At 33.0% G+C, this 27,902-nt stretch overlaps 3 protein-coding genes across 5 annotated transcripts in view; 1 reads left to right on the top strand and 2 right to left on the bottom strand.

Annotated features, from left to right (window-relative positions):
* LOC149412609 (trichoplein keratin filament-binding protein) overlaps window positions 1-27,902 on the top strand; it is a 223,230-nt gene that overhangs the window by 103,929 nt on the left and 91,399 nt on the right. The window lies entirely within an intron of this gene.
* Window positions 35-2,248, bottom strand: LOC149412611 (peptidoglycan-recognition protein SC2-like). Its single transcript, XM_089644878.1, has 4 exons — window positions 2,108-2,248; window positions 1,283-1,496; window positions 646-764; window positions 35-349 (listed from the first exon to the last, which is right to left on the bottom strand). Exons 1-4 carry the CDS (start codon window positions 2,172-2,174, stop codon window positions 117-119), a joined length of 633 nt encoding a protein of 210 aa, XP_089501004.1. The 5' UTR covers window positions 2,175-2,248; the 3' UTR covers window positions 35-116.
* LOC149412610 (peptidoglycan-recognition protein LB-like) overlaps window positions 15,409-27,902 on the bottom strand; it is a 42,657-nt gene continuing 30,163 nt past the window's right edge. For 2 of the 3 annotated variants that reach the window (XM_089645543.1, XM_089645545.1), the window contains exons 2-4: window positions 25,751-25,970; window positions 23,313-23,431; window positions 15,409-17,244 (exon numbers count right to left, since the gene is read on the bottom strand). In XM_089645543.1, the coding sequence (XP_089501669.1) occupies window positions 16,970-17,244; window positions 23,313-23,431; window positions 25,751-25,970 (614 nt within the window). In that variant the 3' untranslated portion in view covers window positions 15,409-16,969. Of the gene's footprint in view, window positions 17,245-23,312; window positions 23,432-23,580; window positions 23,700-25,750; window positions 25,971-27,902 lie in introns of all 3 variants that reach the window. The other variant, XM_089645544.1, reaches the window with a different exon arrangement.

Raw genomic sequence — 27,902 nt, 5'->3', positions numbered from 1 at the left:
TTGGATGGGAATAATTGAAAGCAAATATTTTTTTTATAAAAATAACAGTTTATTATAGAATTTCTAGATATTTTTTATGAAAGGTTGTGGTTGAAGAATTGAATAGATCCAGAAAGTTAGGCAGAGTTGGGTGCATCTCCCTCGACGACCTCTCCATCGACCATGCGGCCGGTGGCGGACCAGCGGGGCCAGGTCTTGATCTCCTCGTACAGCCTGTTTCCGGGGCAGTCGGTGCTGACGGCCTGACGGTGACCGATCAGCTTGTAGGTGGAGGAGATGTAGCCGTTGGACACTCCGTAGGCGATCAGATCCTTAACCTGCTGGAGCTGGGCCGCTGGGGGCAGGGTAGCTGGAAAAGGAACAAAAAAACAGTCAAATAAATTAGGACCAAGAATCAATCAAACTGGAGACATTTGAGGGAGGCCTATGTATATGTATGAAGCTAGAATCCAGAGGGATCATCGAAAAGAATAACTAAATACGGCTGAACGTGGTTTGGTGTAAACTGTACCTCAAAATATAAGGATTTTCTGTTCAACTGTTTTTGAGTTAGGCGGATTATGCTCGAAATTGTATTATATTGGCTTGGGATTAGATTTGAACGTAATTTGTTATGTCTCATCTTGTGTTGTGTTCTTTACTTACATGTAAATGAGCCGATGACGCAGATTCCGACGCTGTTGGAGTTGTATCCTGGTGCGTGAGCTCCCACCCTGTTCCAGCTCCTGCCCTCGTAGGAGCGGACGTCTCCTCCGACCAGCCAGCTGTAACCAACCACCAAACAGTATTATAACAACTATCCTCCCAATAAGTTACTGGCTTGGTAGCAAAAAAAGGTTGGTCGCAGTTTTTATTAATTTAAATGCATGTAGTATTCGTGAAGGTAAAAACAGATAATCATTTGTAACTAATTTCTCTCAATGTATTGACAGAAAATTAATGTTTGTGTGTTTGACCCGTAGCAAACGTCGCGATATCTTTAAAATCAAGAATGAATATGGCAACTAATCTCAAATACTACCAGCATTCACGTCTGGAGTACAATCAAGTGTCAAACAGCCATGGCATGGACGCCATATTGAGAAAGACAAACAAAGGAAAGAGAACTGTCGACTACGGGTGGCCGAGAATCGGCGAAACGGGAAACATTTGAGGGAGGCGTATTATCTTCCAAGCTGAACCCCTTAAGATTAGGAAAAAAGATTTCTATTTCTGTTGAATCGATCAATGAAAGTGTTCGGTATAAAAGTTAGAATTCGATATTCGTATGGTCGGGTCTTACTTGTATCCAATATCGGCCCATCCGTTGGAGTCCATGTGGTAGTTCTGGAATCCTTTGACAGCGGAGACGCAGGCGGCGTTGGTGGTGCATGCGCTGCTCTCTGAGTGGTGGATGACGACGTATGGCACCGGGGTGGACATGTAGGTGATGGAGGTGGGGGCGCGGGCGCCCCACCCGGCGCGGGTGACGATTGTCGCGGCACGTGCGCTACGTTCTGAAATCAAACATTTCAATTTGGATCAGTGAACATCAACAAAGTGAACAGTTCTTATCAGTAATCAATGTTTATTTTTTCATTTATTTTTTAATATTCTGAACGCCATAACACCCCAGAATACATAGCACGCACGATCAGACGAATTGAAATTAGATTCGAAAATAATATGAGGCCATGTTAATAGATGGAGAACAATATATGATGTGTTGTGAGAATATATGATGCTCAATTGAGACAATATCTTGTCTTATTGTATTGGCTTGCGGTTTTATTGTTGTTTTTACTGTATCTTTTCATTAATGATGATTTCTGATTGCTAATACAGTATTGTTTTCTCTAACTTTGAATCTACGTGTCGTTGAATTGTCTTTGATGTTAATAGTTAATTATTGATTACTAAACTTAATATACCAGTATAACATCATCTTTATTGACCTTAAATTTTTTTTTTTACTATGTAATAGTATTGAATGATTGGCAATCATTTACTTGTAAGAATATTATTTAAGTGAATGTGTATGCAATCAATTTTTTTATTCTCTACCACTGTTTCCCGCAAAGCGTATACCAGACCATTGTAATGTTTTGAATAAGAATTTTCGACTTACCTCCGGGAAGAACGAAGGCCATGTTTCCTCCAACCAAAGCAACAACCATAAACAGTGCTAGCATCATTTTGGATACTATTTATTTTACTCGTGTACAAAAGACTTGACTGTTCGCCTCAAGAGACGTACTGACGAATCTACCAACAAGAATCCCTTTAAATATGAATCCGAAGATTATGTGAAAATCAAAAATTTATTGCACATGAATTTCGATTTCTAGAGTAGGGGGTTATCTCCTAATTAGGTTAATGCAATCAAAAAGATGTGTAACGAAATACTTTTTTAAGTTTTATCTAATTACTCGTAATGTTGCAGTAAGAAATACTTTTTAATTTTTATCTACTTACTCGTAATGTTGCAGTACTACGTTTAGGGTTTGCGTCATCACACTACAAACTAGCTTAAAATTGTTTAGGTTAGGTTGAAAAAAATATACATATAAGATAATAATAGTTTGTTATACATTTCGTTGTCTACGAAAGGGTTCTGATTTGTTGTATAAAAATTAAGAATGAAAAAAATATTTGACAAACTAGACAAAAAAATCCCTAACATAAACGTTTTTATTCATTAGTAAATGTTAATGCTTTTGTTTATATTAAGGAACCCAAACATTATCCTATCAAGCCTGTTCGTAGTACTTTTATTTTTAAATAATCTGGTCTCTTTTGAGTGCCCTGTTGGACGCCGCATTTAGCCCCATTTACGAGTATGTCTATCGCGTTTACGAAATTCCTAGTTCGTATTAATTATTTATTTTTCCTAGCAGTTAGTAAACAGCTGTTTTATTGGATTGTATTGGCTTGTAATCTTTTATTTCAGTTGTCTATGAATAAGTCTGATTAGACATTTTACGTTTCGCACTATCCTCAGTTGTTATCGTCAGTACTTGTCTGACAACGGCCGAAGCATATCAGGCAAAACCCGAAGATTATATATATCGAAGAAGTGCTAAGATATTTCAAGCATTGTGCTATTTTAAGATATCTGATTTACTCAAAAAAAAATTGGCTTTGCTTTTTGGTTCTGGAAAAGCGGAAAAAACGTTACGACACAGCATTGACAGTTACCATGTTTTTAACTCCTTTATTTGTTTATAATTTATAATATGTAAAGCCTTGTTTGATGGTTTTTTGTTCTTTGAAATCTAATATTGTGTTTTTGCCGAGCCGATAATTTTTAACCTGTGGAGTACGACAGGTTTATACTACTTTATATGGATTAAACAATTTTATAACCAAAAAGTCCGTAAAATAGTAATATTAAACTGGAATTCCATTTTTTTTTTGTTATTTGTTTTTGGGGTGTTATGCCGTGTTGCGCTAACTCCTTCTTTAGCCAACGTTTCGGACAGCATTGCAGTGTCCATCATCAGGGCAGATGTGTTATTTGAGGTTGTGTTAAAATGTGAGCTTATGTATGAGGTTGTGATACCGTGTTGCCAGCTCCAACCCTCTGAGCTAACATTAACGTATCATTTTTTATTTAAAGTGGTTTTCTTCGTTTAGCTCTGGTGTAGCCGTCAATTACCGGATATCAAGAACTATTGAGCTTAGCTCCATCGTCTCTATTAATGTTTACGGGACTGCCAACATTCATTTTTGTATACATGCGCGTGTTTCCCGGCAAATATGACAGTTTTTGTTTGTGATTTGTGATGTGTGTATCACAATGTTGTAAATCGTATTTTTGTTCATACTTTCTATTCTTATGACCAATTTATTATTTTATTATTATTCAATATATTTACTTTTATTTGTGTTATTTTTCGTCAGCTTTAACCCATTATTCAAATCGTATTTTTGTTCATAATTTCTTTTCTTATGTGCAATTCATTATTATATAAGTATAATTTTTACTATTATTTGTGTTAAATTTCGTCAGCTTTAACCCATTAATAATATCATTTTGTGATTTAGTTTTATATTATCGGAAAAAACGAGGTTATTTCAGACATTTTATTTATTAGTTGACTTTTACCGAGTGAATTTAATAAAAATCTATGAAAGTGATGTTTTTTTAATAACGTTAATGCCTCATGCATGTGTAGGTAGGTCCATACAAATTTAAAAAAAAACGCTTATTCTGTGCCAAAATCAATCCAAAATGTTTTTTATTTGTTCTAATTTTTTAAAATAATTTTTGTATGAACTAGATAAAAAGTGACGTGACAGATTTCTTGTAAACGCTTTAAATAAAGAAACTGTGTTTTTTTAAACCTTGAAAATTTTCGATGATTTTATTAAAAATGTTTGTGGTAGGTTTTTATCGCCTTTTTTCATGTTTGAAATTAAAATATTGCACTTTTAAATGTTAAAGTATTTTTCAAATACAAATACTTGTAATTTGACATTGTTTTCAAAAAATAGGGAATAAATTCGGTTTAAGGGAGTCACTCGAATAACCGAAATTGAACTTATTTAGACTAATTTAGGGCTGGGGAATCCGAATCTTTGGTTTCTATGTATCGCGTACGAAATTTCAAGACCCTATAACTCAGTTAATAGTGCCGACTCCCACCTAATTCTTACAGATTCGGATTCCCCAGCCCTAAATTAGTCTAAATCAAGTTGAATTTCGGTTATTCGAGTGACTCCCCTAAACCGAATTTTACCCAAAAATAGTATTTGTTTTTACGACATCTTGAAATTCGATGAGAAATTATTACCATTTTAAGTTACAACAGATAAACAACCCTCTTTGGCCGGCTAAGCAATGTATACATCTTTCCATGAACTATTTTATCTCATTTTCTCTATTAGTAAGGTTTTCACGTACACGGTTGTTTATCAATCGAATAATATTTTCACCGCGATTTTTAGTAACGCTGGTATAATAAAAAAAAATAGAATTAATCACTCACATATTTTCGCAAGTTTAAATTTGATTTTTTTCTTCTTCTAATTTAATTTCTTCTGGTTATCGCTAAATATTTTCACTGGTCCATACATTATAAGGGGAGTCTTATTTCATTCATTTTCCTCGTCTCATGTTTGTGTTTGTGCTGCAGGTTTTCAATTTTTATTCAAAATTCAATTGATGTATGGCCATTCATTATTTTGTATATCAAAAATAAAGTGTTAAAGTAAATAAAAAAGAAAAAGATATTTAACTCCTTTAACATTTCCTTGATTTTCATTAATCTATTTTTAATTCAAGCTTTAAACATTACAAGTGAATTTTAAGGGATTTTTGTGTTTCGCTTTTTAAACTTAAATTTTAGTCGGATGCCGAATTCTTCGAATACTGTTAACGTGAATACAAAGTGCTTACTGACTTTTTATTCGTTTGTGAGATTGTAATGTAAAAGACTGAGTTTATTCAATTTACTTTGTTTTTCTTTCTTCTGAGGCCAATCAATAATACATTTGTGATTATAATTTTGACTTTTTCCTGGTTTTATAAATAAATTTGATTTTTGAATAAAAAATTTGATTTTTTAAAATAGAAAATTATCGTAAATGTTCCCCGAGAGGTTGAATTGACAACCGTGCATTGATCGTATTGATAATAAAATTGCAGAAAATATTTTTCCAGTTAATGTCAACATCTGGTGATCGCTCACAGATAGGTATCGATTAAATTTAAAATCGGGTTTTTAGACGTAATTTATTTCTTACGTAATTATGTGAATCACGTGCGTTTTGTATTTACAATAATGTTTGGTTGTATTTATTTTTTGTTTCTGTATTTGGGCTCTCTGCCTATTTCGGTTTGATAAAAACTCGTACTCGTTTTTACTCGTATTGCGGCAACGCATTATTTTCAGATTTCAGCGTAGATTGGCTCTCAAGGCTCTTTATTTTAAGTCATATTTTTCGTCATTTATCCACACTAAGATTTCCTACAATTTAGCCGATACTTCATTACTAGTCATTTTTCTATCGTTCCTCCGCTTATCATGTTCAAGTTTCCTGTGCTTTTTCATTTGCATTAGTTTTAAGTTTGATACATATTGAACTTATTGCTTTTTTTCGATAAATTTTTCTTATTTAATTTTAAATCTTTTCATTTGATGATTAATTGGAACTCCTGCACGGAGAAAAAATTGTATTGCTGATTTATTAAAATCCGGATAAAACGGGATATGCAAACCATTTCCTGTTAACTTTTAGTACATTACTAATATGTCAGAACAAGTGTTCATTCACCTGCATTTGCCCTGATAATATAAAATGGTTAAGTGCGAAAATATAATGGTTTTTATGAAAACGTGGTCCGAGATCGTTGTAATACCTTTTTTACAAAAGTTGTTTTCAATTATCAATATATTCTTTTTGACCGGATTACCAATAATTTCTTTCTTTTACAAAGAGATTCTTAATAAATTAGCAATATTTTATATCATTAAGTTCTCTCCGTGTGTAATAAATATATTACAGGTTTATACTCCATAGTTCCAATTTTGCGTTTGTGATTTTTCCTCGAAGTATTCAAATGCATTATACATTTCTTGTCTTGTAGTCCCATGTCCATTGTTCATGCATCACATAATACATGTTTATTTTTATTTTCTTTGACTTCATAAGTTCACAGTCTTGTAGGGCCGGTTTTAATTCACTCGCCCTATTCCTTTGTTGCTGTCAATTTACATTACGACAATCAATCACATCCATCAACTTAGAAATATATACATGCAGGGTTTCCGGGGGTATAAGTGCACAAACTTCTGGAGGTCATTCTCACGATGGTAGAAGTAAAAAATTTGAACAAGTTTTTTTGAAATTTCTGTTTCTTTTCCCATGCAAATATATTTTTTCTTAGAATAACGTCATTTTTCATACAAACAATTCAACCCGTTATTACCTTAAAACTACCCTAAAACTTTAAATTGTATTATCATGTTGAATTTACCTCCCGATGTTAGTACACTTTGCCTTTGCCTATAAATTATATAATAATTATAAAAAATAACTATAAAAAAAGAACTCTATATCCTTAAATGGTAGAAGTGCACACCCAAATTGCATAGTTAAGGCGACATAACACTATAATAACGGGGGTTTGTTCGACTCTCACATTTTAATAATTTATGATGAACGTATTACTAAAATCTCAAATGTTTCTAGAGGGATCCATACGGATGTAAGTTATTTATATTTAAGATTGATAAAAACTGGACTTTACCAGGTAATAAATAGGTTTGTTCGTTTTAAAACTGAATGCGTTCGAGAAAGGCTTACAAATACTATATTATGTCGATAATTAAATCCAATATTGTATTTGTATGCCTTTCTTGAAAGAATTGAGTTTTTTAAACAGACAAAACTAATTACTCATATATTGCATATGTACGGGCGCTTACAAATAAAATGTAATAATACCTTGCAAAAAGCGTATTTTAATAAAATAAATAAATTAACGCCATCTATGAATAATTATAAGCAATAATTGATCTTCTGATGCACCTGACCGGACATCAGAAGGCACGGGTTCAATTCCCGTTGGCGGCATTTATTTTTACTCGTGAGATATTTTCTATTTGTATTGATATTTCAGGCGCCTAATTATTGCTTTTATTTGTTATCCTTTGTGCTATACATAAAACCTTGTCTTATAAACATTAGTTTATCATTAAAAAATAGCCATCGATGAACACGTAGAATATAACGAGCATCGCGTTTAACCTTTATAGTACTTACATGGAAGTTTCATTTGAGTCATTTTTAGATACGAAAAAAATATTATTTTCTTTTTGATTAATGAGATTGATCAAAACGAGGATTAATTGAAGAACACAAAGAAAAAGAGACCAATTTCTTTTTATCTGTTTAGTATTCAATTTCTGTGACGTGATATGATATCACGTAACCACCTCACAATCACTTGAGATAGCATTTAAGGTAGGTATGTATTATGTTTTCTTATGTGAAATCTATGATTAATGTATTTGGAATAAGTACTTTAGTTAGAAAATCTTTTCATTTTAAAAAAGAAAAATAACTTAGTTTCATGAATTTATTCTTGTATACTCTATCTATACGTTTCGTGTTCACAATGTTTTTAAGAACAGTAAAAGATTTTTGTTATTTGTTTTTGGGGTGTTCTGCCGTGTTGCGCTAACTCCTTCTTTAGCCAACTTTTCGGGCAACGTTACAGTGTCCATCATCAGGGCAGATGTGTAATTGATAGTGGTGAAATGTGTACGTCTGTGCGATACGAAGTTTTGGCCGCGGATGCGTTTGCTCACCTATTGTGTGGCGGGCCGGATTTGGAGAGTTTGGTTGTGGGAGATCTTTTTCTTTAACAGATCTTTCTCTCATTTCCTTAAAAAAAACAGCCTCCACACAGCATCCCTCATAATGAAATAGACCATCAGGGATTTTTTTCCCTGAGAGCCTCCTGTGTGAGGCTAATGTAAAAATGAAAAAAAAAGTTCCTCGATGTGTAACGTCGTTCAATGTGTTCATTACATCCGTCGAAAAATTTACCATGGGAGTTTTATTAATACGAGTATATATATTTATAATCTATAACATTATTTTTTGAATTCGTTGTGACTTCTATGTGTTGCTGATATCTGATATTAAAATCTGCTAATGAAAAATCTTGACAGATGATCTACGTATTAATAGATAAATAGATAGATCTACGTATTAATGTTAATCACATTAAGTTTTTAAAATAATCCTCTTTTGTTATTTATCAGTTTTCAGATCTTTAATAATGAGTTGAGCAAGTGATTTGTTTTGAATTAAATGTCGAAATCTGGAATACCACACGTATCTCTAATCTAGTTACTATCTCATCCCGCGGATTAATTTCTAAATTAATAAATGTTCCGATACGGAGAAAATACTTCAAAATCTCTCCATATTATTCGTTTTCCTGTTAAAAACGGGACTGCAGGCCTTCTGATGCGATTTTTTTTTTACGAGGACAGCGGAACACGTGTTAGTACAAGTATTGAAATTGATATTGACGTACGGATACAGTCGCATTCCTCCATGATATTTGTTAGGAAAAGAACACGTTTTCTCGCAAAATTTTTATTTACTTATATTTTATCAGGAAATTGGCATGCTATCACTTTTTTAACAGGATCATTTTTCTCCGTGTATGGTCACAGTTATGGTCACGGATTATTGGCTTTTAAATGATCGTACACCTTGTGTTATCTTACGGAAACTGGTGGCCACATTTAGTGTTGATTTTGAAGTAAAACTTTTTTGATTTAAGCTTTCGTTTTCGAGTAAAATTTGTCAAAAAATCGGTTGCTAGGCCCGGCTCCAAAAGTTATTTTAACCCTTTAGTTGATGAAAAAAAAATTATCCAAATGCGCAGATTGTGAAAAAAAGTTTTTTGGTTCACCAGTTTCCCGCTTGTAATACGAGTTTCCAGACACCGAATATATATAAATATATGTATTAATTTTATTCGTGCACATAGTATTACAGCTTTGTTCATTTGTTGTAAATGTGTCTTTAACAGGTTGATTTAGTATGAAGTGCCATAAACCCTTTAAACTCACTAGCAGTCCACAATGGAGTGCTGGTACCTACCCTGATGTATGGCATGGAACTTCCAGAGGAAGGATAAAAGTAGACTGAATGCTGTAGAAATTAGATCCCTAGTAAACCAAGCCTCACAACTCATGCCACTAGGAGGCGCTAGTGTAGCATATTGCGAGTTTTTTGGTTATTACAATTTTTGGGTATCTTAAGACCATATAAGACCGAATATAGAAAGAATGTATATTTATTTTAGGGGCTTTTACATATTATGAATAGTAAGTTATTCATTCTACATAGTTACTAACCGGTCAGTGGTTGAGTGGGCATAGCGCTTGGGTCTCACCCGAGCGTCGCGTGTTCGATTCCTCGGCTGGCTAAGTCCTCCATCACAACACAAGCAACATTTTCGGCTTTCTGTGGTGGTAGTAGGAGATTTTCAAACATTGTTGGGTTATTCGTAACCCGGGAATGTTTGTCTTTCTTTAAAAAAAAAATTAGTAAATTAGTTAATACTAAAGCATAGGTAATAATTATACATACTTATTTATTTATTTAATTTATTTATTTATTTAACGCCCAGAGGGCTTTTACATGGTTGGTAGTATAATTTTAATTTGACAGATACTTTGAAACATAAAAAATAAGAATAAAATTACATTTGATAAAAGCTATGTAACAAGTCATACAAACACAAGAAACAAAAACAGAAAATTACAGCTATTTGTAGGTTTACATGATGTGTTTAGGAGTACCTATTGTTGAAATAAATGTTTTAAATGATCCACAAAACTTGCCAATATATACACAACTGAACTGCCTCAGTTACATCATTTTGTATTTGTTTAGTAATAAATTTAAAATGTCCCCTGACTCAGTATAATTATTTCCCTTCATTAGTATTCTGGGCAGAGAGGAATACATATGGTAGTTAGTACCAACATTTCTGCGCTGAAATAAATCCCGAATTATAGTATTACGTAATGGTATTTATTATAACTATTCTATAGTAGGTATAGGGTTTTCCAATAAGAGGTGTTATTTTGATATTCAATCGTAAATGATCAATGGTTTCGTTGCTTGTGTGGCACGTAGCGCCGTCTTGTTGGAAGTAAACATTGTCCAGATCAGTACCATCCAATTTCGGCCATAAAAAATCGTTCCATTTTTATTAATGGCGTAGTTTCTACTTGTCAAATGTCAAAAAATGACAGCTTCAAAAGTAACATCTACCGATATAGCGGGCTATTCAAAATAACACCTCTTATTGGAAAACCCTGTATTTGATAGTAGATAGTCATACCTCATACCTAGAATAAAATGGTATGCATTTATATATTATACTGTTCATATTTTTACGTAATATATGAAATTTTTATCGTTCCAATTCTTATCTCGTTGACCCTTTCACAAGTAAATAACTTATATAAATACGTGAATTTAGCAATCGCACTTTTCTTGATTCGGATCAACCGCGATGTATCATCATTATCTAATAATATTCGCCTAATTGATGTAAACACAAATAGTGTTGATGTTGAGAAATGACGCACGCGGCCTATTTTTTATTTACAAAAGGATCATATCAATATCGGGGGAAGTGCAGCATAAAAATTATCGAGTTGCCAAGAAGTATGCATTCAGTTTGCGTCCGGGAAATAAATGGTTTATAACAAAAGTTCATACATGTCTTTATTAAAATAGTTTTAGCGCAGGAACAATTATATATTGTACAGTGTGCGGCAAAACAGACGGTGCAGTTTTGAAGGGATGGGGTTTATTTTATTTTATTAGGTGCATCATGTCATTTTGTGCTCCTGAAGATGACCTCAGAAAGATGATGTCCCCCAGCAGCGATACACATGAAGACGATTTCTGAAGTTTGCTGCCGCATTTTGGCACACCTCGAAGGTTATAGCAGCAATTTCCTCCCGAATTCAATCCTTGAATTTCCATTGTGTCAGGCCGATGCTTAAAAAAAATATTTTCCTTCGGGTAGCCCCACAGGAAGAAGTTGCAACCGCAAAAACAATTTGCAATCAATGTCCGGACCAAACTATGATAACGACTGAAAACGGCACGACCCTCCCGATACAGTGAGGCCCCTCCCAGGTTCCTACTCCCACCATAGGAGATTTACCGGCTCTTTAAAACTGCACCTTTTGCTGCACCTGTATAATTCAATATAATTATTTTCGTTAAAGCTGTCACCTAGACGCACATACCACGTGAAAAGGGGCAAATGCGTCTTATATCGTAAAATATTTTTTAATAATAAACATAATATATTTATTAATATACCAACTGAAAATGTTAAAGGGAAATTGACTATATACGCCAGCTCTTGCAGTTTCACGATATAATTAACCCCTCAGGCTAATTGATCGATTTTGCGAACAAACAGTTATTACCCGTAGACTCAATTCGTTCGCTTTTGTGAACAGCTCATATGGGGAGGAAGGTTTGGAAGTGGTATCTGGCGATTCAACAATTGATTGGAGAGGAAGATTTGGAAGTGGTACTTCGCGATTCAACAATTGATTGGGGAGGAAGGTTTGGCAGTGATACCTGGCGATTCAACAATTGATTGGGGAGGAAGGTTTCGAAGTGGTACCTGGCGATTCAACAATTGTTTCGGGAGGGAGGTTTGGAAGTGGTACCCGGCGATTCAACAATTGATTTGGGAGGGAGGTTTGGAAGTGGTACTCGGATATTCAACAATTGATTAGGGAGGCAGGTTTGGGAGTGGTACCTGGCTATTCAGATAGATAGATTATGTCAACAAGCAAGGATTCGATTCTGAGTGGTGGTCTTTCAACAGGGCGATACTGTAACTGTATATCTTCAACTCTGTAAAGTGCCGGGAATATACTACATATATTATTTTAAAAAATTGGCTTTGGCAATAGAAACGATGTATTTTTCTTCAAATTACTACAAAAAAACGTCAACAGATGTCGCACTTTATTACGTTTTGTCGTCTTTCAGACATAACTAAAAATACACACTATTTGGTTGCAATCATGGTGTTGTGGAGGTGGTAACCATCATAACCATTGCCATCTGTGTTATTTTCTTGGAATATATTTGCCATATTTTCCTGAAACGAAATGAACCTAGCAAACGAAATCATAACACGTAAAATAAATGGCATTTGATAAATAATGAACCCAATTTTTTTTAAACGTGTCTTATCGACGGTACTCCAAGTGGAAATAATAATACAGTTTAATCAGATAGTGTTAGAATCTCAAAGCCTGAACAGTTTTGATTGTTGTAGACAGCGCCCTCTGTTATTTAAAAAAATAATCGATGAAATTTCAACATCCCGATGAGAAAACGTGGATCAAATAATTAATTTACAAAACTTGAAATTTCTCAGTTTCAAAAACTTTATACAATTTTCCGAGCTGTTTTTCCATTTTCTAAATTTAAAAAGAAATATATACCTTATTTTTTTTCCAAATTGCATTTAAAATTTTCCGACGCGTTTTACGAAAAATATTTCGATTTTTTTTCGAAAAATATAAATTTCCCAACAACGAAAATTTCAAAACGATAAAAGTTTTTATAAAAAATTTCCGGCCAATTTTCTAAGCTAAAATGTAAAATAAAAATCAGTAAAGTAAAACATTCCTACCGTGGAAATTTTCCAAACTTCATATTGTTTAAAAAAGATAAATGTTTTTATAAAAATTTCCCTACCCGAACAATTTACTGAGCTAAACCCCGCATTTTTCAGTAATTCAAAATTACCCAACATAGAAAATTCCTTGTAAATATATAAATTTACGAAACTTCACATCTATCAAAGAGCTACATGTATTCAAAAAAATTACCGATCTATTTTCCAAGAAGAAATTTTTTAGAAAATGTTTGTTTTCCGGGATCAAAATTTTCCAATATGAATAATTTCCAACTTCGAATAACAGAATCAAAAAGATAGAGTCAAACAAAACATAACTGTTTCCAAAGTCAAATATAAAAATTGAAATAGAAAAAATCTATTCATTTCACGGTTCGCCCGATATTATTTTTCCAAGGAACTGGCTATTTTTGGAATTGGTTCCTTTTGGCTTTATAAAGTTCAACAACTTGAGCTGGGACTATGAATAAATAAAAATATATCTACAATGACTCTAAAATATATCTTAAATAGAGCTCTCAAACCGATTTGATTCAAAATTATAGGGTATAAGGTATACTTGTATACGGCATATTGGTATACGGGAGGTAATGCTGTATATTATAGGAATTCTTTGACAGGTTGGGGAGGAGAAATTGATTTTTATGTCAAAGTAGAAATTAGTTTTCATTCGTCCAGTTTATTTCAAAGTAACACAGTTACGCGACATACATGTATTTCATAAGCGTTCTAAAATGGTTTTTAATTTTATAGAAAAATACACACATTCTAATAATTTCTGTTATTACAGTTATACAAAGGAGCAAAACTTTACTATCACTTTAATAAATTGGGCGAAGCCCATCAAAAGGCCGCTTGGAGGTATAGAAATTAATTAATTTAGTTATTATTAGTGTCAGGTGTGGACATAAGAAAATTATTTTTAATTTCTTCAACAGCTCTTCTAGTAGTTTTATGCTTTTGGATTTAATGCTTGAACATTATTATTTATTTTGAATTATAAATATATTTCTGTTGAAAACGTATACATTCATTATACGTAGTTTACTAACATACGATTTAAAAAATTTCCAAAATTAAACTAAGAAGCTAGTAGTAGATGAATCGCGACTACTCAACACAAATCCCAGCATTCTTTGCGGCATATCGTTTTAAAAATGTTAGGTACTGCTACGAACCTCGGTTGAGGAGGCAGTAAAATAATATTAACTCCCGCACTGCGAGCAATATTCCAGAGTTGCGTCTGCAGATGTAATGATATCCGGATCTGCAGATGTAGATGATATAGTCTTTAGGTAATGGTAAAAGTTCCTAGAAATGATAACTTTGATTTTCAATTTTAATAACTTTTTATTGAAGTTAGAATATAATATTCAATTAAAAATATTTACGACAGTGGCAATAATGAACTTAAGAACAGCGTGCAGACTGTGTACTTCGTTGAAATTAAGAGTGTACATGGAGGAACAGCTGTTCCTGTTTAAACACTTTTCTAGTATCCCGGAATCGTGGGAAATTTCATAGTTTTAAGTACGAGACACAAACAAAATTGCGTAAGAAATTGGTTATAAATTTACTTAGTTGATTTTCATAAACAAGTGTTTATTCCGAAAGCTAACGGCGTTTGATTTATAGCAAGGGCCAAGATTATAACAGTACGTATCAAATCTTTAGAAATAACAAAGTGCTTACGAGATGAATGAAAGATTGTGTAGTATAGTTAATCATTTTGTTTGCTTTTGCGTAACACTTACATGAGGCAATTCTTAAAATTAAATACTTTTTTATTGGTGTGCGTTGGTTTCAGCATATAATTATTGGGCATAATTGGGGGGCATCAGGGCCATTGCAATTTGCTGACATAAGATAGCTGGTGTAAACTTACATTGGGGGGCATCGGGGCCATTGCAATTTGCTGATATAAGATAGCTGGTGTAAACTTACATTGGGGGGCATCGGGGCCATTGCAATTTGCTGATATAAGATAGCTGGTGTAAACTTACATTGGGGGGCATCGGGGCCATTGCAATTTGCTGATATAAGATAGCTGGTGTAAAATTACATTGGGGGGTATCATGGCCATTGCAATTTGCTGATATAAGATAGCTGGTGTAAAATTACATTGGGGGGTATCATGGCCATTGCAATTTGCTGACATAAGTTAGCTAATGTAAACTTACACAATAATAAAATGAAAACAATGATTTAATTTGAGGTATTTATTCGTTTTATAATATAGTGGCAAATATATAATATTCATTCCTATCACAAAATCATACTATCATTTGTACTTTATAACTCGTGTATTACATCTGACTGAGGATAATCAGCTATGAAATAATATTTTGTAAATAAAACATTACTTTGTTTATAATCACAAAATTATTAAATGTTTATTTATTTTGTTATGACTTATGACCGACCGGTTCCGCTTAGCACGAGCGTCTTTAGGGTTCGAAATTATACTCACTTTTTAGTTTAGGGTACAAAATTAACCTGAAACTCACTTTTTAATTTTGAGCACTTTTTAATTTAGGGTACAAAATTAAACTAAAAACTCACTTTTAGCTAAGGGTACAGTATTAAACCAAAAGCTCACTTATTATAATAATTATTAAATAATTTTATTCCCTGAAATGCTTCTGCTAAGCGAAACCGGTCGGTCTTAAAAATTTAAATACGTAAAATTTCGTGGTTATAAACAAAGTAACTGTTTTATTTGCATGAATATGTTAAAACACAAAGTGACTGCTTTCTACAAAAAAAGTGTTTATTTTTCATTTTAATTAATTTAGTTTTTATCACATTACAGCTAAATAATAGTTCAACGAGCCACGATCAACCTACGCATCAGGAACCATCGACATTTGGTCGATATTTGGGATTTTTTAGTAATTAATGATTTTTAACAAAATTTATTATTCAAAATTAATATTATTACAACCAATATTACACGAAACCAGTTAACATATCTGCTGTGAAGTATAAGTAATATGTATCTCATTAAATCATTTTTGATTCACCAAGTTGTCAAATTTAATTCTGCCTCGATTAAGTTTTTTACATTTTACCCAAAGAATTTTTTTTTAACCAGAGACATTTGTATTAGTGAACAGTCAATGATGGCCAGAATCAAGCTGGAAATATGAAAATTCTTAAATCGAATTTAATAAATTAAATATGCTGCCATAAATAATTAAATTACATAGTAATAATAGTATACAAAGCCAGCCAGAATTTGTGTCGAAAATCCAAAATTATAATCAAGTTTTGTGTTCGATACTTTGATTTTTCTCGATGTTTGTTCAATATCTGGATCGAAAGATCAAAATTCGAGTGGCAAATTTCTAAAATCCGGTTTTATTCGTTAGATTGTATTGAATATTCTTGAAATAGAAAATGTATTTCTGACTCGAAGAACCAAATTTTCACATTGGTAATAGTGTATGTATTGCCTAAGTTGGAAGTCCGAAAAACCAATAACCTAACCTAACTTCTTTATTTCATTTGTGTTTGTTTTACTATGAAAATTGGAAATCAGTATCCGGCTCGAAGGACCAAATTTTCGTATACTGTTGGAAATCCAGCTCTAAATACCAAAATCAAAACATCTCTTTTGTTTCAGGTTTGTTTAACATTCCCTTGAAATCGCAAGAAAATATCCGGCTGGAAGGACCAAAATCACATTATTTGTCTTAGTTTATTTGTAAAAAATGCGGTGTGTTTGTTGATACGCTTAACATATTTCCCTAATGGGAAAATAATCTAATTTTTTTTACTGTCGGGACACTCGTCTTCCGGGTTGCCGACAGCGTTGGGCTCGCGCTGAAGGAGTCGCTGAGCCTCGATGACAGGCGGCGGGCAAGGCGAGTAGTGCGGCCAGGAGTTGATCTCCTCGTACAGTGCCTGGCCGGGGCACTCCGTGGGTCTGGTCTGCCGGTGGCCGAGCAGGATGTAGTCTTCGGCGATATAACCGCGCTCAACGCCGAGGGCGATCAATTGATGCACTGCGTGGAGTTGCTCCTTGGGTGGCAGGATTACTGGAAAAAGAGTTTTTGTTGTTAGACCAGTAGGTGTACTGCGTGGAAGTTCTCCTTTGGTTGGAGGATTAATGAGAGAAGAGTGTTTGTTAATATTTATGTATTCATCAGTACACTGTTCATTCAGTACACAGTGCAAAAAAATTCCCGTTTTACGGATTTCCCAGTCAATCCAATTTAGTTTTATCGAAATTAACGTTGCATCATGTTAGCAAAGAGATGATGAGCAGTTGTTCGCCTAGCATTTGAAGATTTCGCCCATTAAGGAAACAGAGTGAGTTAATAAGCTAGTTGTTAGTCGACATGCATCAAAAATACACAAATGGTAATTTAAATAAAGTAGGGACATATTATTTTCCATGCTTAGCTAATATAGATTAACCCAATTTCTTAATAGGTGTAATTTGTTAATGAATATAATGTATTAGACACTTTTGTTAATTTATTGATTTTTATGTAATAAATTTTTTTTAACTTCCGATTTAGTTGTCCGGGTTAAATCTTCCCCAAAGGAAAAACTTAACCCTTCCACTCACTTTTCCACAAATGATCATCTAGTCAATCAACATTATGTAAGTGCATTATATAAGCAAAATAAATACAAAACAATACAAGAACAACACGTCAACTCACCAGAGATCAAATAGGAAAATAATTCACCGACTCCAGATATTTTCATATCAGAGGGTTCGGCTCGGTAGAACTTCTAACGGAGCCTATAAATCCTACTGATCCCTCAACATAAATATTTAAAAAATCTTTTGTTATCCTACATGTATTCAAAATGACCGACTTTTGCATCTTTATATATAATTTTTTTGATAGATCTAATACGCCTAAATTTTTAATTAGAGAGCTAGGTATAATGCCAGTAGCCGAAATAACGAATGGTAATATTTTTATAGTCTGAGAATGCCAAATTCTTTTTATTTCATTTCCTAAATCTGTGTATTTTCTTATTTTTTCACTAACAGATTTTTGAATAAAGTTATTTTTTTAATTTTGTCATGTAAAACTATATCGGGTCTATTATGACTAATCGCTCGGTCTGTTAGTATAGTTTTATCATAATATATTTTATAAAATTCGTTTTCTAAAAATGAATTTGGTTCGTATTCATAATATGGTACTTCATTACGGCAGTCAATCAAGTTATGTTTAATTACCAAATTTTGTTGAATTATTTTTAAAACTTGATTGTGCCTAAATGTATACTCGGACGGTGCTAATATAGAACATCCCGATATAATATGTTCTATAGTTTCCGGAAAAGCCAAACATTTTCTACACAAATCATCAATTTGATTTGTATCTTTGATTATATGCTTTCTATAATTTTTAGTATTAATGACTCTATCCTGAATGGCAAGCATAAATCCTTCTATTTCTGCGCTCAACTCTCCAATACTCAACCATTTGTTTGACGAAATTTTGTCAACATACGTTTGGTTGAGATAATTGAAGTGTTTTGCGTGTAAAATTTTATTTGACCAGGAATCTAATAATTCCTGGTTGGGATTTATAAAAATGTTGGCATTCTCATCGTATAAATTTAAAGGTGTAATATTTCTATCTGCCTTGCAAATTATTTTGTGCATTTCTGAGCTATGAGCTTTCCTATGGAAAAAAGTTCTTAGCATTTCTACCTGATTATGTTTCAAAGAAGTTATTTTGACTATACCTCTACCTCCTAAATTTCTAGGTAAATTAACTCGTTCTATAGCTGAATTTGGATGATGGCAATTAAACTTTGTTAGCGTAGTTCTAATTAATCTTTCTAAGTTATCTAAATCTGTATTAGACCATTTAATTATGCCAAATGAGTACGTTAATAGAGTTATTGCCCAAGTATTTATTGCTTTTACTAAATTTTTAGCAGATAGATTGCATTTTAAAATTTTCGTGATCCTAGTTTGAAATTTAATCCTAATATCATTTTTAATACTACTATGGTCTAATCTATTTGATTGTGGGTATCCTAAATACTTATAAACCTCATCCATTTTCAAACTAGTAATTTGGAAATTTCTAAATATACTCTCGTCCCCATCTACAATTTTGCCTTTCTCTATATGGATCGTTCTACATTTATCTAAACCAAAAGTCATTTTGATATCATCTGAAAAGTTTTTAACTACCTCGATCATTTTCTCTAAATTTTGTTCAGAATTCGAAAATAATTTTATGTCATCCATATATAATAAATGCGAAATTGTACTACTCTCCCCTGTATTACCCTTAAATTTTATTCCAAACTTGCTTTTAATTAACATTTTAGATAGAGGATTCAATGCTAAACAAAACCAAAGAGGACTCAATGAGTCTCCTTGAAAAATTCCTCTTTTAATTGAAATGCCCGGTATTACTATTTTCTTACCTTTTAAATTGATAAGTAAATTGGTATTCCAAAAGGACATAATATTTTCCAAAAAGCTAATAATAATGGGGTTAATTTTATATATATTTAATACTTTGATCAGCCACGAGTGCGGGACACTATCGAAAGCCTTTTGGTAGTCTATATAGCAAGTATGTAAATTACGTTTTCGAGTTTGAATCTGTTTTAGAATTACAGAATCAATAACTAATTGTTCTTTACATCCCATATGTTTTCTGCGACAACCTTTTTGTTGCTCAGATAAAATATTTTTTTCATCTAAATGAGTATATATTAAATCTGTCAAGCAAGAGGTTAATATTTTGTATATTGTCGGTAAACATGTAATGGGTCTGTACTGAGAGGGATTATTAATATTTTCGCTTCTGGGCAACATATAAGTAATGCCCTTAGTTAGAAAATTTGGAAAATTTTGTGGTTGACTGACAAATTTTGAAAGATTTTTTGCCAAAAGAGGATGTAAAGTAGTTAGACGTTTGTACCAAGAATTATGTATCCAATCGCAACCCGTGGCTTTCCAATTATGAGTATTTTTAATAATTTTGGTTAACAATTCAACCGATATATTAGAAAAACTCATTTGTTCAATGCCTGAAAAATTGAGTTCTTCATTTTCTATCCAGGGACTTGACTCGTTATGTTTTATATCTTTACTCCAAATTTTAGTCCAAAAATCGCGCATATCTGATTCAGATGGCAACGGAATATTATTATTCGAAATAATATTTTGTCTATCGTCAAGTTTGGAATAAAATATTTTTTCATTTTTATGGAATAATCTGTTATTATTTTTTTTATTATACGTATAATTATATCTTTTTAATCTACTAGCTTTTACGCCTAATTTTTGTTTTAATAAATCCAATAAATCATTGATTATATTTTCATTATTATGACTATCTATATTATAACCAAATTTTCTCCCAATTTCATCTACATGTCTCAAAATTTTCCTACTTCTATTCCCATTTTTATATTCTATTACTCTAGCTATGTTACTTCTTAAAAATACTACATCATTTTCTAATCTGATCTGCCATTCTGGTTTACTATGACTATATGATCTATCATCAGAGGATGATAATTTGATTCCTAACTTATTACAAACAGTAATAGCCGTAGCATATACTATTGTATGAAGATCTAAAAAACTAATTTCGTCAAATATGATTTTTGGTAAAATTATGTTATTTAATTCAAAAATTAATTTAGATAATTTCTTTGACGTATGTAATTTTGGTAATTTTGGTCTAACTGTTGGCTCTACATCTATATATCTGTTTATATTATTATAAAGTAAGTTAGCTAATTCTACTACATTATCATCAACAAAGTTTAAATTTGCAATGTTGATTTCCCTAAGATTATAAATAACGTCTAAGTTATTTGAATCTACTGTAATATCATTGGACATTTCGACTAGAATATTATCCAAACTATCTACATTCAATGCATCTGATATGACATTACTTGTGTTAATTTGTTCTAAATTATTTACCATTTGCAATCTATCTGCTACTTCTCTTTTAATCTGTTCTAATGTGACTACAGGAATTAAATTATTTTTGAAAATTGCTCGCTTTTGGTCTGCTAATCTTTGTTCGTTTACCTGGACAATCGGATAATTTTGTGAGAAAAGTGAATGTAATTTTTTCCTATATAACAACATATCTGTTTCTAGTTTGGTTACATAAAAATATGAACGAACAATGAACATATTGACATCGTTCGTCCATTTCATACGTTGTCTAGGAATACCTGCTTTTGTTTTTTGGGGTCTTAGACTATCCATGTTCATCTGTACAGATGACATAATAATCCCCTGTTCACCTACGTTGGTTGCAAATGACATTGTTGTCATTTTGCAAAACAACTAGGAGATGATTGTATCGTTACTGCTACATTCTAGTAACCAAATCAACAAATAATTTTCAATATGACCAAATTAAATATTCTAATCAAACTACCTTTCGACATAACAAATCTATAATTTCCAATTCATCTACCTTTCAACATTACAAATCTATGAAATATTATGTTCCAGAAAAAAAACGATATCATAAAAATATACCTTTAAAATTGATTTTTTTCAAATGAATGTCAAATATTATTGTTTACCTTGGTTACTGGGGTCCTCAAATAATATATATTTTTTTAAATCCTATTTATTTACCTAAATATCCTATGGCTTACTGGCAGTTTATTTATTGCGCTCTCTGATATACTCTTCTTTAAATATTTATTTGTTTTGGGATCAAAGCTAATTCTTTTCTATATGATATTACAAAAAATAATCAGAGAGCAAATGCAAAGCATATGCCTTAACTAGCGTTGCTAAGCAACATTTATTTATGAATAATTTAAGGATAAGATGAATTAATATTAAATTATACCTTTAATTTCCATTTTGCAGCACGAAATCAGCAATTACACCACGAAGGAACAGCTTCCCAGAAGAGATAAATCGGATAAGACAATATAAACAGAGTTTACCTTTTTAACAGCAATCAAAGATTATCCCTAGTTAACTAATCCACCAAAGCTAAAGTTGAACCAGTAGAGTTGTTTGATTATTGCGGTTTTTTTGGTTCTTGGTACTTCCAGAAGTAGCCATATTCAAGAGGTTAAACTTAGTGTTTGCAGAAGTAGCCATATTCAGAAGGTTAAATTTGGTGTTTCCAGAAATAGCCATATTAAGGAGGTTAAACTTGGTGTTTCCAGAAGTAGCCATATTATGGAGGTTAAACTTGGTGTTTCTAGAAGTAGCCATATTCAGGAGGTTAAACTTGGTGTTTAAGAATATATAGAAATAGCCATATTCAGGAGGTTAAACTTAGTGTTTCCAGAAGTAGCTATATTCACGAGGTTGAATTTGGTGTTTCCAGAAGTAGCCATTATATATCCATATTCACGAGGTAAAACTTACGCAATGTCCTATAGTTTATACGAGACGATGTATGAAATCTTGTGCAGTATTTTTTTTTTAAATTGACATGAAAGTAAACGACTCAAAATGTATGCGCCAAGATGTGTCGCGGCATTACCTTTTTTGAAGAAATATAAAATTTCCGAATTACAAATAATTTGATAATCTTCAACTTCACAACAGTAAGCGGAGAGTGTTGGTTGTGTCGTGATGGAGGACTTATCAACCATACGCTAGGCCAACTCAGGCACACACCTTCCTTCGTGGAAATTACAAGACGGTTAGTTGGTTAGTTAGTTTCCAGAAGGAGTAAGAAGCGCAATACATAAAAAAAACCCACATATATAGTAGGTCCTAAGGATGTGTTGTTTCACAGAATTTGAACAATTCATCAAATTAAGTTAATATTATTTAAGTTCTGCGAAAGTTCTATTCAAATTCTGTAAAAGTTCTGTCCAAATTATTTCATCATGGGCCGGTTGTTTCACAGTACTTGGATAATAACAGAACTTGAATAGGACTTTCGCAGAACTTAAAATTATAACTTTGGAATTTAATGAACCGTTAAAATTCTGGGAAGGAACCCGTCCTAAGACTCTTTCTTAACACGTTTTCCGTGACAATTTAACGCATTTTATTTCCGATTATGCGTTTAGTGGTTTGCGGTAACGCACGTTAAAAGTAGAGGATTAGATCCATAATCATGCACCATCATATGCCCCAAGCTTAAATCTCCATTCATACCTTGCCAGTCTCCAACGACACAGATTCCTATACTTCTGTTGTTGTATCCTATGGCATGGGCTCCAATTCTATTCCAGCCCCTCCCTCGGTACATGCGCCCATCCCCTCCGGCCAGGAAGCTGGAAGACGGAAGACGAAAACATACACTCATTTATATACTGAGATATTACCTACTGATGGAGTATACCCTCCAAGTAAAGGATCGATCAGCCGAGCTTTATCCAAGGCCCTGGAAACTATCAAATTCGGGGACAACACTTTGACTAACTTTGCCAGTCTCCGACAATGCAGATTCCGATGCTTCGGTTGTTGTAGTTTGGTGCGTGAGCTCCCACGTGGTTCCAACTCCTTCCTTCGTAGATTCTGCCGTCTCCACCAGATAAGAAACTGTAAAAAATAAATTCTTAAACTATGATAGAAATTAGTTGCTCTCGAAATTGCATTGATTTCGTCTGTGGTTTGCTTTAAAAAATTGAAGTTGGGTGGGTTGAAAACTTTGCTTTTTAAGTAGCACCATAGGAAACAGTCAACAGGCGTTAAATCTGGTTCCCCGGTGGCCAGTTGATGTCTCCTCGGCGACTAATTACTTTTTCAGGGAATAAATCGTGAAGAGCAGCTAACGAGTCATTTGTCACGTGAAAAATGGCTCCATCTTGCTGGAAAAATGTGTCGCTATTGTAGCCAATCTGATTTTGCATTTCTGGAGCCAAGAAAGTCCGCATCATATGGCAATATAGATTGGAACGAAAAACATTCTAAGACACCCTTAAATATATTTTAATGACTATTCAAAAGTTCAAAGTAAAGCGGTTTATTAACAGTCCTCCTCACAAGGGATTCCCGAGGCGGGCTGTAGGGAGTTTTGTATTGGTGGTACATCACAATTTCCTCATCTTTATGTTTATTTTTTTCCATTCTTCATGTTTGTTAATATCTACATCTTCATGTTTGTTAATTTCTACATCTTCATGTTTGTTGGCTGTAGGTTGTGTTAGTGTTATTTTATATATATATATTTTTTTTTTAATTTCTTCATGTTTATTTAGACAAATTATGATGTAATTTTTAAACTCGTTTATCTCCACGGTGTCTTCGCAAGATTTGTCGTCAGAGAAAATGACTGGCTCGTCTCACCTCGCCGATGTTCTTTATCAGTTCCTTTCCGATTGTGTGTCACAAAGATATCTATCCTTTGAGCTTGTTTTGTTTACAAGTGGGAAGGAAGAGTGATTTCAAAATTTCAATCGAATTAGAGGTCTAATAACCGTCAAACTATGTTCAACTCTTATTTTATTTTTTTGGAATAACTTAATAAGTAAAACCTCAAAATGTAAAATTTTATTATTGAAGACAATAATAATAAATAAAATTTAAAACAGAAAAATCAGAAAAGGATAGGTCACACCAGGACTCGAACCCAGGATCCTTGCCTTATAATACAAAACTGCTGCTCTCAGGCAGGTATATTTAATTTAAGGATATGATTAATTTCGAATCAGCGACATTAAAAAATATTTACTGTGATGAGACTGTATTAAATTTAAATAGTCAATAATGACAGTAAATTTAGTTTTTCGATATCTCCAAAAATGACCGAGTTATGAGCTTTCTAAGCGAACTTGGGTGAAACATATTCAATGGTATCTCGTGACGTCATACGAGACACGATCGGTGCAATTTATAATACGAATGACAGTGCTGCAGTACTCGCACATGTACCGTGACGTCACACGTTTTTTCGGCCAGCCTCAAATTCAACTTTTTTCAAAAATTCTAAAAGTTCAGCCTTCAGCTTGCTATAATAATATCAGAACGTTTTAATGTTATTAAAATCTCCCGATCATCCAAATGTATTGCAAAGAAGAGAAAAATAACAGTACACCAAAATTTAAAATAAATATATAAATTATGTGAAACTGCACAAGAGTCTCAACTGCTCCCAACCATCTGCAGCCAGTGAGACTATGGCATCACCAATTGGGGTATACGGTGGTCTTACACGGTCGAAACTGAGAGTAACTCCACTCTGGAACGTGCCGCAAATATACTATAGGTATAACATTTGAAATGAGTAATTTGTGGAATAACACAAATTAATCTAATAAAATTTACTTACATAGATTTACTAAAATTTACCATTTCAATTTACTATTTTACCCTACGACCACGGAGGCCGTCATTATACTTATTATTTACCCTTCGACCACGGAGGCCGTCATTATACTTATTATTTACCCTTCGACTACGGAGGCCGTCATTTTTTTATTTTATTTTTTTTATTTGGTACAATATTTTTTACATTTCAAAGTTTTCCAGTAATGTTATTATATTATTATACTTATTATTTACCCTTCGACCACGGAGGCCGTCATTATACTTATTATTAAGATTGTATTGTCGACCGTGTGGTCATTAGGCCCGATGTGGCCATATTCTACCTGTATCCAATGTCGTTCCATCCATTGTCGTCCATGTGCATACTCTGTATGACCTTCATGGCGCCTATGCAGTCCTCCTGGGTGCTGCAGGCCGGTGGGAGGTAGGAGTGGTGAATGATGACGTGCGAAACCGGGTTGCGCATGGGTTCGGTCATCGCAGGCTCGCGGGCACCCCAGCCCTCCCGAGATACCAAGTCGAGGGGGGCTTTGAGATGGCCATCTGGAAGAAAGATAAATAAAATTGTACAAGCCATATTCGACCCTACTGCACTATGGAACGTACGAAAATGCTCATCAAACTAGAATGAATCGAATAAAAACGTTCGTATTCGACAAAAGAGCACAAGCGACCGGTGACTGAATCTCGATTCACTCAATTGCCAATCTCACTGCAGCGTGAAATGTAGGAAAACTCCAGTCAAATTCGAATGTTTGTATGGAAATTTAACCAAAAGAAGAATAAAATTTATTTTTTTATTTGTATTCTACTCAAGAAACAATAGGAAAACCTTCAATGTATCTAAAGCATATTTTTTGTTATTCATAATTTACACCAATTCGTTATAAATATTAATCAAAATAGTGATTTAGCATTAATAATAAATAATTCCAATTAAAATTATTATTATTATTATTAAACTTCGCCTTAACGAAATGGCTATTAAAATGCATTAAAAAGACTTTTAAAAATAAAATGCGTGCATTAAGCGTGTATCTATTTCTCAACTCCGGTATACTATTGTTGAAAGTTGTAAATATAACGATTCTCTATCTTTTTACTAATATTTGGTTGTTACCACATACTGATAATGTCGTAAGTGGTCCGATTAAGATATTATCTGTCAATACCATCTGCGCAGAAAACGTTTCTAAAGCAAATAAGAGATATGAAAATGTTGATCACTGATTATTATATCGAAGGTTTATGATTATCTTAATAAGGTTACTATAATGTCATTACCAATTTAAATTATACATTTTAATAACTGTGTATTCATAATAAACCGGTGAAGTCAAAAATACGTTAATGCGCACTGAAAATTTTATTATATTTTTCTAATCTGAAACCACTAGAATCCCAACTGCTCCCAGACAGTTAGAATATGGCATCTCCAATTGGAGTATGTTGTGAGGCTGAAGGTAGTTGGGAGGGGAAGGTGGGAGAGCTCCTGGGTATTCAGATCTGGTCACCAAATACGGCCAAAACCATTTCAAGCAACGTTTCAATTCTGAATGGTGGTCTTACAACAGGGCGATACTGAGAGTATATTCCACTCTGGTACGTGCCTCAAATATACTTTCAATGAGTAATTTGTGATTAATTTAATTGTAATTAACTTAATCTTTAATCTTTATAAATAAAAATGTAAATGTTCGCTTGTTCAACTGTAGCAACCATAGCAACTGTACAGAGTGTCCGGGAGTAAAATGCGTTAGCTTCGAGGGGAGATTCGACATGATTTTAGAAGTAAAAGAGGTACTTAGTAACTTTTTTCGAAATTCCAATGTTTTAAGGTCATTTTTAGGTAAAAAGGTTGAATTGCTTGTATGGGAAAATAAATATTATCTTATGGAGTGTTGAATTGTTGGTTACCGTATATATGTATACAGTGTCCGGAAACTCGTAGTACAAGCGGGAAACTGCTGAATCTTTATCACACTTGGGAGTCGACGGTATAACGTTTTTTGATTTGAGCTTTCGCTTTCGAGTAAATTGAGTCCATATTTGTAATTTTTAAGTCATATTTGAAAAAAAAGTGGTCATTAGCGGGTTAATATTAGCTTTATTGTTTATTATTATTGTTTATTGCGGTATTTTAAGTAGGTACATAGTTATCTATGTCCTAATACAATCCTTATATACATATACATATTATTATAGTAACACATTTAAAATGAATCAATCACATATTTTCGTAATTTAATTTAAAATGTTTTTATGTTTTCTTCTGATTTTATTTCTTCTGGTAGCTCTCCAAATATCTTCAACGCTCCGTACATCAATTACTTTTGACTTTTTGTTTTTTTCCTGAAGGGGAGTCTCAATTCATTTCTTTTCCTCGTCTCATGTGTGTGTTTGTTCTGTAGTTTATCATTTTTTCTTAGGAATTCACTAGACGTATGGCCATTGATTATCTTGTAGATTAAAAAT

Source organism: Hesperophylax consimilis, chromosome 22 (genome assembly GCF_061612785.1).
Source record: "Hesperophylax consimilis isolate HC1 chromosome 22, BYU_Hcon_1.0, whole genome shotgun sequence".
Taxonomy (NCBI): Eukaryota; Metazoa; Arthropoda; class Insecta; order Trichoptera; family Limnephilidae; genus Hesperophylax; species Hesperophylax consimilis.
The sequence above is the reverse complement of the archived record's forward strand: the minus strand, read 5'-3'. Positions and strand labels throughout refer to the sequence as shown.